This window comes from Somniosus microcephalus, chromosome 1, assembly GCF_052327205.1.
Source record: "Somniosus microcephalus isolate GS21.2 chromosome 1, FLI_Smic_1.0, whole genome shotgun sequence".
Lineage (NCBI taxonomy): Eukaryota > Metazoa > Chordata > Chondrichthyes > Squaliformes > Somniosidae > Somniosus > Somniosus microcephalus.
In genome coordinates this window covers 133093381-133108223 of record NC_140987.1, presented here as the reverse complement: position 1 = coordinate 133108223, position 14843 = coordinate 133093381, and the positions used below count along the sequence as shown (strand labels likewise).

General features: G+C 42.3%; 1 protein-coding gene across 6 annotated transcripts in view; it reads left to right on the top strand.

The window, feature by feature from the left end:
• Positions 1–14288, top strand: part of cep78 (centrosomal protein 78) — a 137656-nt gene extending 123368 nt beyond the window's left edge. For 5 of the 6 annotated variants that reach the window (XM_085985780.1, XM_085985763.1, XM_085985772.1 and 2 more), the window contains one exon: positions 3493–14288. In XM_085985780.1, coding sequence (XP_085841906.1) covers positions 3493–4059 — 567 coding nt within the window. In that variant the 3' untranslated portion in view covers positions 4060–14288. The remainder of the gene's footprint in view (positions 1–3492) is intronic. The other variant, XR_015078137.1, reaches the window with a different exon arrangement.
• The last annotated feature ends 555 nt before the right edge of the window (positions 14289–14843 follow it).

Sequence of the window (14843 nt, the reverse complement as noted above, 5' to 3'; positions counted from 1 at the left end):
TCGCTGCTCCCTGCTCCAAGTGGCTGTGGTTGTGGCTGTGCAATATTTAATTCTGTCACCAGATAGATGGGAGGCTCCCCATCTCCGATGGCCAGGCACGCCAAGACCCCGCTGATCTCCAGCGCCGCCTCCCCTGCAGATGTAAGAATTGAGATTGCTGGCGACCACCTCCGGTTCTCTGCCTCTCCCTGGTGTTCCGTGCTCTCTTCTCCTGCAAAGTGGGAAAGAAGAGACCTATGAGTGAGAGTAATGGAATGTCTTGAACGGATGGATGGACAACATTTGTTGAGGGTGACTGAGGGAGAGGTGTGACATTGCATTAAGAGGAGAGTGAGTGTCAGTGGTGGATGCACAGATGGGGATGTGAGGAAGTGCATAGATAGAGGGGGATGGGTGCACCTGCAAGGTAAGTTGGTGTGAGGAGTGATGTGCTGGAGTAGGCTTGAGAAGGCAGAGTGAGGGCATTGGCATGATGCACACATCAGGATGTAGTTGAATGTGCCAGCACACTCACCCTACCTGTCCTGATTAGGTCATTAAACAGCTTCCGGCACTGTAACCAGGAGCATGGCATCACACTCCTGCTGCTCACCTCCTGAGCCACGTCTTCTTGCTTTCAGTGGCAGGCTTCTTCCTCCCTTCGTCAGGGAAGTGTATCTCCCTGCAGACCCTTAAAGACCGCAACATCAGGGCTAGGGAGGCATCAGTGTAGCAAGGCGGAGACTTGCCACATTGGGACTCCATAACGGCAGTTACTTCCTCTGTTCCCTCACCTCCATAATCCATCAACTAATATCTTTGCAGTGTCCCTTTAAATAGTTCAGTTGAAATCGACTCCTCACGCCCGCTCACACTAATTGGTTGGGAAACCTGGAAGTCCGATACAAATGCAGTGGCTGGGTTAAAAAGCTGCTGACAGACGTGCTGCACTTACTTCCGGGTTCGCCGCACGCTACCGGTTCCCCCCCACCCCAGTCTATGATTCCATGATAACTAACATGCAGATAAAAAGAAAAAGTGAATGCTGCAAATGCTGGGATTGTTCTCCTTAGAGCAGAGAAAGTTAAGGGGAGATTTATAGAGGTATTCAAAATTATGAAGGGTTTTGATAGAGTAAATAAGGAGAAACAGTTTCCATTGGTAGGTGGGCCAGCAACCAGAGGACACAGATTTAAAATAATTGGCAAAAGGATCAGAGAGGAGATGAGGAAAAAGTTCTTTCAAAGACCTGGCATAGGCATGATGGACCGAATGGCCTCCTCCTGTGCTGTACGATTCGATGAAAATCTGGAACAAAAACAGAAAATGCTATAAGGTGTACAAGCATCTGAAAAAAGAAAAAGATGGTTAACTGAATTTCTTCTTTAGTTTTCTCTAACAATATTTGCCTTTTGAACACATTCATTTATTGCTGGGGAGGAAGTTCCAAAGGGGTCTTCCACCCTCCTGTATCTTACTTGGCTGTTAGTCAAGTATGAACTATGACAGTGAGTATTGTTGGGCTAGTTTACCAAACAGACCCACACCTGAGCCTGCTTGTCACACGAGCATAGGTTGTTTGACAGCAATCAGGATCACAGTCAATTATATATTTTTTCCTTTCCCTCAACCAGAAGCACTGAGGTCAGCTGTAGTTCTTCTGCCAGATCAATTAACTCAGTAGAGACCAGCTTCAGTTACACAATTTGGTATCCAGTGATTTTAGAGCCTAACACTAATATGGCCATTTTCAGTCCTCATTAACAAACATCTGGATCAATTGAGGTATCCTTCCCTAATGCACTTTATTGTACATGGCCCCAGCATATCAGTTGCCTATTTTTGGTTCTCCTGAAGGCTTTCTTCAGAGCCATGTACTTGGTAATTGAGGGGTTATTTCAACATGTGGCTGACATCATTGAGATGATTGCCATAATAGGCTGGATTTTGTCAATGGGGGCGCATTGGGGGGCGGGACTGCTGGTTTTCAGGTTTCAGTCCCGCCCCCAACGACGTCTGACCAACCCAAGCTATTTTCTCTTGATTGATCTTGTTAAGCCCGCCCTGCGGGCTTAACCGGCCAATTATGGGAAAGCCGGTGACACGGTGTCAGCGTCTGACGTTTCATCTGTCATTTTTTGACAGATGAATTGTCAGCATTTGACAGCTTTGAGAAGCTGCCGAACACTTGACAATCTCTGTTCTAAGGTGAGCCCTTGCACAGAGGGCTCACCAAAACCCCCCTCGGCACAAAGTAGATGGCTGCTGCATCTGAGAATGAAGCAGCCATTCTGTCTCTCTGCTGTTGAGATGAGGCACCTCTGGACCCCCAAGAGTTGAAGCCTGCAGGAAGAAGCAAAGATAAGTAAACTTTTTCTAACACTTTACACTCACCTCTCATACTTACCTGTCCACACTTGCACCCATCACTCACCTCTACAGCAGACTTTTCGACCCCTCTCACCCCCGTAGACCCACTGCTCACCTTGCTGACCCTGACGAGGTTCACAGCCGTTGGGAAGCCCGCACTTGCAGGGGTAAAATGGGGATAAGCCTCAAAACTGCCTGTTAACTACCTGTTAACAGGCAGTTAATTGGCTCTAATCCCTTTCCCGCCTTGAGGAGATGGGTCCCTGCGCGAGTCGGGGACCCGCCTCCCGGGAAGATGGCACGGAGGCGGGTTGGGAATGGGGTCGGTATCCACTCCCAGTTTCTGCCATTTTCCCGGCAGTCCCGCCTCCCCAGGGCTGGGAAAATTCCCCCCAATATCTCCACCTGCTGTGGCTCTGGCTCTGTCAGTACTGATAATCAAGGGTGACCTTCTACTTGCAGCATTGATTCTGGTTTCAGTAAAGACAAGTCTGGAATTTGTAGTTAATCGGGAGCAGTCTTGATTATAGCCAGGCCTGATGACCAGCGATATACTCCATAGTACAAAATTGTTCATATAATCTTTGTAATAATACAGTCTTGTGCATTTTGATCTGTAAATCATTTATTGTCCTGAGAAGTGACAATAAATGAAAAGGAGGTAAATATCCTAAAATGTAGTGATAAGAAACTACTGTCCTGATGGTGCTGCAGCCACAACCACAACTGTTCTCATTGGTGACGGATGCCCACTGAGGATGCCTTCACTCAGCACCTAGCAAATAAACCAGGTTCAGATTGCAGGGGTATTGTTAACCATAAGTTTCTTCTAAGCACAAATCCACAACAAAACTGAGAATACTAATAACAGCACTCCGTAGATCAAGCAAGGGGTGGGGGGGGGCATTCAGTAGCCCTGAGGTCAGCGAAATCAACAGAAAATTATTTAAACTCGAACGATATTCATGACATATGAATTTCTACTGTAATTATTTGAACACCATTTCATAATAAAATATGTAGCTGTATTGAGTTTGTACATTCTGAAGAAGTGCCGATGTGTATGCTAGCACAAGAGGCAAGTTGTAACAAATAGCTTTTCTCACTTTCTATTACTTTGATATGTTAATATTTTTCCTTTAGCTTTATGCTGGAGATCAAGCCTTTCTGAAACAATCTGAATCTGCAGTGATCCCCAATGGTACCACAAATCCGTCTATTCAACTTGCAAGTCAATCAGTTGAACCTAAATCCAAAAACTTACAACCTAATCGCCCGAACTCTGACAAAGAAGCTGGTAATAAATTTCCAAGTTTAGAAGAAGCAATTGGCTATAATGATAAAACAAGCAAGCAAGTTTTCTCGGAGAGAAATGGTCAGCCCCAAGAACAAGCAGCAGTTCAGTTTTCAGGAAAATTGCTGGGTGATTCAGAAGATGACCGGTCCAGTGCTTCAGGCACAGTTGACGCACAGAGTCAGAAGAGTCATAATGGCAGAAAATCAAAGGCATCTATAAACAAGAGAAATAAAAAGCAAAGTAACAGTCTTGTTGCAGTTGGTAACGATGGCTCTTTGACCCCAATAAGAGGGAATAAAAATGAACAAAAAGCTGATGATGAAGAATTTATAAAATGTGAAGCAGAATCTGACATCCCTGAAAATGTTCATTCCATTGATGGATTACATATTGAGTCAGATGAGCATTTTTAAATGCTAGATGTACTCTGCCATTTTTGAAACTAGAAGCGGTGTTGCAGTGTTAAAGACTTGTAAAATTTAGTGCATTGGTCACACCAGGGAAATTTTGTCTTTTTTTATGCTGGCTGACAAAATCATAAATCATACCCTTAAGATTGCAGGTCATATAAACGTTTGTGAAGATGTAACCTATTGTGAAGACCCACATAAGCTCCCGCCACAGGAGGGCTGAAATTTCTTGAAATTCTTCGGCTGTGCCTGATGTTGACCCTATCCCAAATCCTAGGAACAGGGTTGTTAGCAAAGGGATTTAGGGACCAGGAATATCAGAAAAATAATGGGGTGAGGGTGGGCTGTGGGGCCTGAAGAGAATTAAAGCCTTTCAAAAAACTGACTATTTTAAACTTCCCACTTTCCTAGCAGCAGTCGATTGACATCATGCAGAAGTACTTTCTGTGGGGTAGAAGAGGCGCTGGAAGCGGTAGGATTTCTGACGAAACATCATCCCATCCCACCTCTTGCGTCTTGTGCCTGTCTGTCTTTTGGAATCTCTTTGAGAAAATGAGGCGGAAAAACACTGGGTCCCATCACAAATTCTGCTCCTCCACTCCACCCACCTGGCATATGCCATCATCCTACTCGCCTGGGCCCAGGAATTTCAGCTTCCATACCAAGCTCCAAACATGGTTATGCATGTAAAACAGTGTACAGGAAACTCGTTTAAACAGCACCTAATTATCCAGAATTCTCTAATAACCGGCAAAATTCAGGAGTAGGTTTTGAGGCTTCCATATACTGTATATTTGCGGCTGTGTAACCGGGGTTCTCGTACCTTTTGCCGTGTAACCATGGCTCTTGCACCTCTGGTTGTGTAACCGGGTCCCCTGTACCTGTGTAACTGGGGCTCCTGTACTTGTGGCTGTGTTACGGGGCTCCAGCACTTGTGGCTGTGTTACGGGGCTCCAGCACTTGTGGCTGTGTTATGGGGCTCCAGCACTTGTGGCTGTGTTACGGGGCTCCAGCACTTCTGGCTGAGCTACGGGGCTCCAGCACTTCTGGCTGTGCTACGGGGCTCCAGCACTTCTGGCTGTGCTACGGGGCTCCAGCACTTCTGGTTGTGTTACGGGGCTCCAGCACTTCTGGTTGTGTTACGGGGCTCTCGTACCTTGGGCCATTGTCACTCCATGTCCCTTCTTCATTATCTGGAAGTTTTAATCAACTGGCACCATCCCAATCCCGTCGGTGCCGGATACCAAAGAGTTTCCTGTATTTAGTAATCAGTAATGATGATATATATCAGAACTTGTATTCAAACTCTCTCGCTTACTTTCTCCCTTCGCAAAATGTTCTTAGTTTTGCCTTGTATAGCCAACTACCTCTTCACTCCTATGGGGTAGCAGAAGCCACAACCCAATACCTCAGGATTGTTACACTATTCCTTATATTTTAATGTGTATGTGGAAAAAGTATTGCCCACTCTTGAATTTTTGATTTTATTTTACTTTCCCTCCTCTCCCATCCCTCTCATCCTTTCAGCTTGAATTTCTGCTTGAAAGAGGAATTGAGTAAAGGGGAGAATTCATGTGTGTAAATTATATGCTCTCTCAATTGAAGTTTTTTTCCATTTTTCTGAAGTAATTACATTAGGAACAACATGTATATATGCGCATATTAGTTTTATATATTCATCGTGAGAAGAGCATATTTGTGGGATACTGCAAATTTAATTGAACATTAGGATTAAAACACTAAATATTTGCTGGCAAAAGACTAACTTTATATGAAAACTAAATTTCCCTTTAGCTTGTTAATTGATGTCAAAAGATGGTAGTATCAAGATCTAATGTCATAAAGCACAAAGTAGATTCTGCCCAAAACCAGTGAAAACATTTTCCATTTTTAGAATCTGTTTACTCCATAGTAATCATATATATTGACTATAATTTTCAGGATATGGTGATTATCGCAATCTGGGCTAGTTCCCAATATCCTTTTATTTGTGCTCTCTGCTAAAGTCCTATGAACCAAAACTTGACCTATGTATGAAATAGTGGGGTACAGGGCCAACGATGAATCCTTGTACTGTTCAGGTATGCACAGGAAATAAAATGGAAGCCACTACATATAACTAATCTCTCTAAATTGGTAGAAAAACACAAGATGACAGACCTTGTATATCAGACTATGTAACTGAATCAAATTTTTATTTTCAGAACTAAAATTATACAGAAACACAAAGAAGAACAGCAAGCATGGTTCTTGACTTTCACAAGGACATTAAACTATTTTCTGAGATCATATTATTTCAATATTCATAGTCCTTTTTGCAAACATTAACCTGAGTTTTGATGAAGCAAAACACGGCTCTAAGTGTCATGGGGTCGCTTCTTGCCACAATGACTCGATGTACAGTTTTGAAGTGAATTACTGTGATAAATGTAAGAACTAATGAAATTTTTGTCATACTTATTCCCAGTTTCCAGCTACAGAACTGTCAATCAAAGTAACAATAGTAGCACACCATGTTAATAAGCAACAATACCCACCGGCTGTGATACCCAGGAAATGGTAATGCAATGTGCACTTACTCTGACATACAAATGCACGGTATTTCCTTTGATCAATTACTGGATCAAACCAATGGCCTGCTTTCCCACAGACAGCCTAATGGTTTTCTCAGCTGATGATCTTGAGAGAAAAGGTGGCTTTCATTTTAATATAAGCCAGTTCAGAAAGATCATTTGCCTATTCTCTTTCTAAGTAATTAACAAATAAATGAAGAGTTATAAACCACAATCTTGTAATTTTAAACAGGATCTTTCTCACTCAGTCACAGTGATTAAGTATTGCCCCTAGAATGTGCATCAGTGCCTTTGGATCCAGTAACTCTTAACACTTCCTGGGTGATTTCTAATATCCCTGCCTCAATTTAGCATTATAATAATGTGTATATATAGTTAACTTTTTTTTTTAATCAGAAAATTACACCTTTGCTCTGAAAAAGCTGCTGGTACCATAATTTGTATTTATCAGAATATTTGTCACCGCTTGATTCCATTTAACAGAATTCAACTGATGCAGTTTGAAGTTTTAGCATATAACACCTAATTAATCATGCCCTGCTTTGTGAATGTACCTTTATTCAAGCTTTTGTTACATTGGTGAAAAGGAAGAAAATGACATTTATTGATGTGAGCTGCTGCTTCAGTTAACTGAGCATGCCTGTCCAAAAATCAAATGGCAATCTCATCTAAACTTTGCTTTAACTTGCAAGAATGTTGGTTTTACATGGCGAGGGAGTAATTAATGTTATTTGTTAACAAATACAGATGATTTTGATTTGCTACTTTTAGTAAATCCACCTACTGATATATGCAGTGGGGGTTCTTCCATCTCATTCGCTGTAACTTCAGTGGACAAAATCCTGTGAAAATTCATCTCCAATATATTTATTTGTCAATTCGTAAGATAAATCATGATGTTTTAGGTATTTGTTTACTACCATGTTAGCAATATGAATGTTCCTTTTTATGGACACAGCAATGTATTTGTCAAATATGCCAGCAGAATAATATTCTGTTTTTACATATCAAGCTATATTCGTAATATGGCATTTGCTCATCTTCAAATGTTAGCACTTTAAACAAGTAGAATTTTCTCTGTGAATTTTTATTTATTGTAATCAAAATTACAGTTGTGAGGAATTCACTTTTCTGTGTTCCAATTTGATCCCGTAACTTAGTACTAAATTATATTTGTTTTGGAAGCATTCACAGGAAATCTGAGACATTTCTTGTTAATGATTTGATTAACACATTTTCCCTATTCTTGCTTTATTTTGACAATAAGCAATTGATACATTTGACGGCTTTGTTATGTGACTTTGGGTCATTGGTTGGTAATATAACGGGTACAGATTACAGAACGGTTGCAAGGTCTCGTTATGCCACTGTTGTACTAAAGGTACCCCAGAGCATTGGTGAAATGAGGCACATTAAAAATGATAGAGCTTTACCTTCCGCTAATAATGTTACAAAAAAAGAAAGCCTGACATTCGAAAAGAGACTATTTGTTACTGAAGCCATTGCTTATTGTTATTTCCCTTGAAACTAGTGCCATTGTGGATATACAGATATCTACTCTCAGCACATACACAGTAGTGCTTTGAGGTTCAAACAAAATCAAAGCACCAAGTTGAGCAGCCCATTTCACCTGGCCACACATACGTGAAACCTAGTTACCAGGAGAGGTTGGTTTGGTGGTTGTGAATAGAATAGTTTCTATGTATTTTGTGCTTTGACATCAGGAAGTAGATTGGTCTATGGGGCATTTTACAGACTCCATGTGGTATATAACATGAATTTGTACTCGGATTCCAAATTTCCATAGGTATGGCTGACAGTAGTTCAGTTCTGTATGACAAATTTTTATAATTACATTTGTTCATTCAAGTCAAAATAAGGCATCCCAGATATCTAATAAGTGACCTGCGGTAGGTTTACTGTATAAAAAAATTAAATGTAATATTTTAGAGCACCAAAAAAAACTTATCATTCTAATGTGTGGAAATTGATTTTTCATTTATTTCCTCATTCAAGTCCTGAAAACACTTTTAAATGATGTAATTAAGTCTCTTCATCTTTTAAATGATGTAATTAAGTCTAATCTTTTGAATCTCTGGGTTCTATTTGCTAATGCTATTGAGAAAACCACCACTAGTATGAAGTGTATTTTATGCTGACATCAACTTTTGTGCTAACTTTTTTAAAAAAAGGAGGAAAATATACTCCTTTGTGATATTCTGCACCTGGTTAGATGTCACAATTGAGAATCACTTTAAATTCAACAACTTAGTATTAACTTCTTGTCCCAGTGGGACCTTTAAACACTGGAGTAGTAATACAGTAGTGTAGTGGGGCTTGTGTTTACAATTTACCCCCACAAGTTGATTTCTTGATCTGAGCATGCTGCTGTGGAAAGGTGTCAGTAGCAATTGCCTCCCCGTAAAGAGGGGAAGGTTATATGGCTCACCACCTAATGGCTGGTTTCAGAGAGGAATTGGCAAAGTCCTGAGAGCAGATTGTGATTGGGTGCAGCATCAAGAGATCAGAAGACTGAGGGAGAAAATCTTTTTTTAAAAACGGAAAATTAATGTCCAAAAAAAATAACAATAGTGTAAAGATGAAAAGGAAGACAATCATTTGCAGTTGAATTGAAGTTTTGCTTTCACGGTGTATGATGCATCTTTTGTAGAATATTATTGCCATTTATAAAAAATAAATGTATGATTTCTTAATTGCATGTTTCTTTTGTTAACTTCTTAAAATACTATATCCTTTAGCTTTCTGTAGTCTAATTCAAGGTACTTTGAATATGCTTTCTATTTTTAAGGTGTTCTGTAGTCTAATATTTTAATTTTGTTTATTAGATGCTACAGTTAAAATAATATGCACCAAATAAAATAAAAATATTAGACTACAGGATCCAAACAGCCCTTCCCCTTCGCCTGGCACCTTCCCGTGCAAGCGGAGGAGATGTAGCACCTGCCCCTATACCTCCCCCCTTCCCACTGTCCAGGGCCCCAAACACCCCTTCCAGGTGAAACAGCGATTTACTTGTACTTCTCGCAATCTAGTATACTGTATTCGCTGCTCACGATGCGGTCTCCTCTACATTGGGGAGACCAAACGCAGATTGGGTGACCGCTTTGCGGAACACCTCCGTTCAGTCCGTAAGGGTGACCCCGAGCTTCCGGTCGCCTGTCATTTTAATTCAACGCTCCATTCCCACTCGGACCTCACCGTCCTTGGCCTCTTGTATTGTTCCACAGAAGCTCAACGTAAACTCGAGGAACAGCACCTCATCTTCCGATTAGGCACTCTGCAGCCTTCCGGACTCAATATCGAGTTCAACAATTTCAGATCATAACCTCGGCCCCTATTTCATTTTTTTTTGTAATTTTTCCACTCCTTTCCCCCCGCCCCCCCTTTCCTTTTGTTTCGCTCTCACACCTGGCAGCTATCCCTTGCCCTGCCAGTACACTTTACACCCAATCTCAGCCTATTACCATCTCGTCTAGCTTCTAACACCTTTTATTGTCTCTTTTTTACTTCTTTTGTTTCTTTTATTCTTTTGTCCGATCGCAGCCCTGCCTCCGATCTATCTTTTCTTTCCAGTTTTGAAGAAGGGTTCGACCTGAAACGTCAACTCAAATTTCTGTCCACGGATGTTGCCTGACCTGCTGAGTTTTTCCAGCATTTTCTGTTGTTATTACAGAATCACTGTTTTTTGGCTTGTGATTTGTGACCCTATGTATTATGCTGGTAGATTTAAAAACAAATTATACTATTGTACAGTAGGGATCATGGTCGTGCAAGAGATACATAGTTATATGAAACATCTTTGCAGACAAGGAATATTATTGCCTGGCTGGTTATGGTTCCATTAGTATGTTCTTCACCACCCTCAGATTGGCAGAACTGCATGTCCAAGCACTTTGATTCATTCGGTAAGTCCTTCCATTGTCCAACAACATAACTTACCTTATTTCTAGGGGGCGGGAGGATTCAGGAAAGAGGAAAATTAAAAGCAGCAAGAGAAATGTCAAGGCTCTAGAGCAGAGTAGAGTTTTGGGTAAAAATAAGCAGAGTGGGTCAGGAAGGGACAGAGAGAGTAACACAGGTAATAAGACATCAGTGACTAAGGTGACATCAGGGAAAAATAGAAATAAGTCAAAGCTAAAGACACTATATCTGCGCGAAGATCGATGAATTAATAGCGCAGATAGAAATTAATAGGTTTGATCTAATAGCCATTATGGAGATGTGGTTGCAATGTGGCCAAGGTTGGGAGCTAAATATTCCAGGATACTTAACTTTTAGAAGAGATTGGCAAAATGGAAAAGGAGGAGGGGTAGCCCTGATAATAAAGGATGGGATAAAGACAGTAGAGAGAAATGATCTTAGCTCCGAAAATCAAGAAGTAAAATCAGTTTGGGTGGAGCTAAGAAACAGCAAGGGGCAGAAAACATTGGTCGGAGTTGTTTATAGGCCCCCAAACAGTAGTTGTAATGTAGGGCAGAGTATAAATCAGGAAATTAGAGGCGCATGTAACAAGAGTAATACAGTAATCATGGGGGACTTTAATCTACATATAGACTGGGCAAACCAAATTTGCAGTAATGGTGTGGAGGATGAATTCATGGAATGTATGCAAGATAGTTTTCTAGATCAATATGGGGAGGAACCAACTAGGGAACAGGCTATTTTAGATCTAGTAATGTGCAACGAGAAGGGTTAATTAATAACCTTGTAGTACAGGGGTCTTTAGGGAAGAGTGACCATAATATGATAGAATTTTATATTGAGTTTGAAAGTGATTTGGTTAAATCCGAAACTAGGGTCTTAAATATAAATAAAGCAAACTACGTATGTATGAGGGATGAGTTGGCTAAGGTAGATTGGGAAACTACATTAAAAGGTGTGATGGTAGAGAGGCAATTTACAACAAATGTACATTCCTTTAAGGCACAAAAACCCCACAGGAAAAGTGGTCCAACCATGGCTAACGAGATGTTAAAGATAGTACTAGATCAAAGGAAGAAGCTTATAATGGTCAGTATATTTAAAACAGAGATCGATAGATTTTTGAATATTAAGGGAATCAAGGGATGTGGGGATAGTGCAGGAAAATGGAGTTGAGGTAGAAGATCAGCCATGATCTTATTGAATGGTGGAGCAGACTCAAGGGGCCAAATGGCCTTCTCCTGCTCCTATTTCTTATGTTCTTATTTCTGCCCGAGTTTTAGCGTCACAGTCAACTGTCATGTTTTCGGAAGTTCCATTGCTGGAGGTGGGTACTCTGGACTGTCGTCACCTAAATTATTACATAGATTTACATGGAATGTATGGCAACTTGTGGGAGTAAATTGTAAACGCAAGCCCAAGCCCCACTACTCTATGGCATAGTACATTACTGCTCCAGTATTTAAAGATGCACACAACTGATCAGCCCCAGTGGAACAAGAAGTTCATAATACGTTGTTAAATTTAAAGTGATTCTCAACTGTACAGAATGTACAGCACCGAAACAGACCATTTGGCCTAGAAGGTCTGTCGGTGTTTATGCTCTTGACATCAAGGCAGCATTTGACTGTGTGGCATCAAGGAGCCCTAGTAAAACTGAAGTCAGTGGGAATCGGGGGGTGGGGGGGTGCGGGCGGTGGTGAAACGCTCCACTGGCTGGGGTCATACCTAGCACAAAGGAAGATGGTTGTGGTGGTTGAAGGTTAATCATCACAGCCCCAGGACATCGCTGCAGGAGTTCCTCAGGGCAGTGTCCTGGGCCCAACCATCTTTAGCATCAATGACCTTCCCTCCAACATAAGGTCAGAAATGGGGATGTTCGCTGATGACTGCACAGTGTTCAGTGCCATTCACAACTCCTCAGATAATGAAGCAGTCCATGCCCGCATGCAACAAGACCTGGACGCCATTCAGGCTTGGGCTGATAAGTGGCAGGTGACATTCGTGCCACATAAGTGCCAGGCAGTGACTATTTCCAACAAGCGAGAGTCTAACCACCTCCCCTTGACATTCAACGGTATTACCATCCCACACCATCAACATCCTGGTGGTCACCATTGACCAGAAACGTAACTCGACCAGCCACATAAATAGTGTGGCAACAAGAGCAGGTCAGAGGCTGGGTATTCTGCTGCGACTGTCTCACCTCCTGACTCCCCAAAGCCTTTCCACCATCTACAAGGCACAAGTAAGGAGTGTGATGGAATACTCTCCACTTGCCTGGATGAGTGCAGTTCCAACAACACTCAAGAAGCTCGACACCATCCAGGACAAAGCAGCCCGCTGGTTTGGCTCCCCATCCACCACCTTAATATAGAAGATAGGAGCAGGAGTAGGCCATTCAGCCCCTCGAGCCTGTTCCGCCATTTAATGAGATCATGGCTGATCATCCAAATTCAGTACCCTCTCCCTGCTTTCTCCCCATATCCCTTGATACCTTTAGCCTTAAAAATATATCTAACTCCTTGAATATATTTAATGAATTGGCCTCAACTGCCTTGTGTGGTAGAGAATTTCACAGGTTCACCACTCTCTGGGTGAAGAAATTCCTCCTCATCTCAGTCCTAAATGGCTTACTCCTTATCCTTAGACTGTGACCCCTGGTTCTGGATTCCCCCACCATCGGGAACATCCTTCCTGCATCTAGTCTGTCTAGTCCTGTTAGAATTTTATAAGTTTCAATGGGATCCCCTCTCATTCTTCTAAACTCTGGCAATTATAAGCCTAATCGACCCAATCTTTCCTCATACGTCATTCCTGCCATCCCAGGTATCAGTCTGGTGAATCTTCGGTGCACTCTCCAGGGCAAGAACATTCTTCCTCAGATAAAGTGACCAAAACTGCACACAATACTCAAGGTCTGGTCTCACCAAGGCTCTGTAAACATTAACTCCCTCCACCACCAGCGTACCATGACTGCAGTGTGTACCATCTATAAAATGGACTGCAGCAACTCGCCAAGGCTTCTTCGGCAGCACCTCCCAAACCCGTGACCTCTTCCACCTAGAAGGACAAGGGCAGCAGGCACATGGGAACACCACCACCTCCAAATTCCCCTGCAAGTCATACACCATCCTGACTTAGATATCGTCGATTCTTCATCGTCGCTGGGTCAAAATCCTGGAGCTCCATCACTAACAGCACTGTGGGAGTACCTTCACCACATGGACTGCAGCGGTTCAAGAAGGCAGCTCACCACCACCTTCTCAAGGACAATTAGGGATGGGCAATAAATGCTGGCCTTGCCAGCGACACCCACATGCCATAAACGAATAAAAAAAAATGTTCCACATGAGCCTCCTACCACCACTCTTCATCTAACCCTATCAGCATAACCTTCTATTCCTTTCTCCCTCATGTGTTTATCTAGCTTCCCCCATCTATGTAAGAGCTGGATGCTAGCCCCAGAACCCCTGCAGCAAGATTGAGGATCACTGAACGAGGCAACATTCTGAACATGCGTAGAAGTGGCATGTTGGTTTTGCAGAGTGTTGTAATCAGATTTGTAGTGTATGTACCTTTAAGAGAGAACTACTTTTACAGCTCCTGTATACTGTAGTACCGGCAGTGACCACACCTGTATATAAGCCTTGCGCATGCCTCTGTACCCCCAGTCTTGAGACTACCCTACTCCAGTAAATACCTGTTGATTGTTAAGTTACAGCATCCGTGTGGTTATTGAAAAACATCATACTCTCAGAATCACGGATCTAACAAGATTAACTAGACAACTTTCTGGACCACCTATGCAGAGCCCAATTGTGTATTATGCAAAGTAAGCTTACTCATTTACAGCTGGGGTTTCTAGCTTGGACAGTAGCATGAAAATTGAACACGGGTTGATTTTAATTTCCAGCAAGTTTTGGGCAGGATGAGTCCAAACTGCACTCAAACCCAGATTTGAGGCCCCGGGTATTTTAAGTCCTGGACCTCATCTGTATGCCACTAGTCAACATCCTGCTCGAAATGGGCAGAAAGTGGCAGCTGTCCAACGGGCAGGAGCAGATGTTTGGCTGGCTAGAGGCTGGCAGCGAAGGAAGGCTTGGCGGCAAGTAGGTAAGTGGTGGGGAGGGAGAATTCCGGGGTAGAGGATGTTGTGACTTTCATCGTGGGGTCTGAATGGGCACTCCAGCTTCTTGCCTCACAAATAAAAGATTTTGACCTATCTTTGAGGGCTTATCATCTTCCCAATAGCTGCAGTCCTGCCTTCAC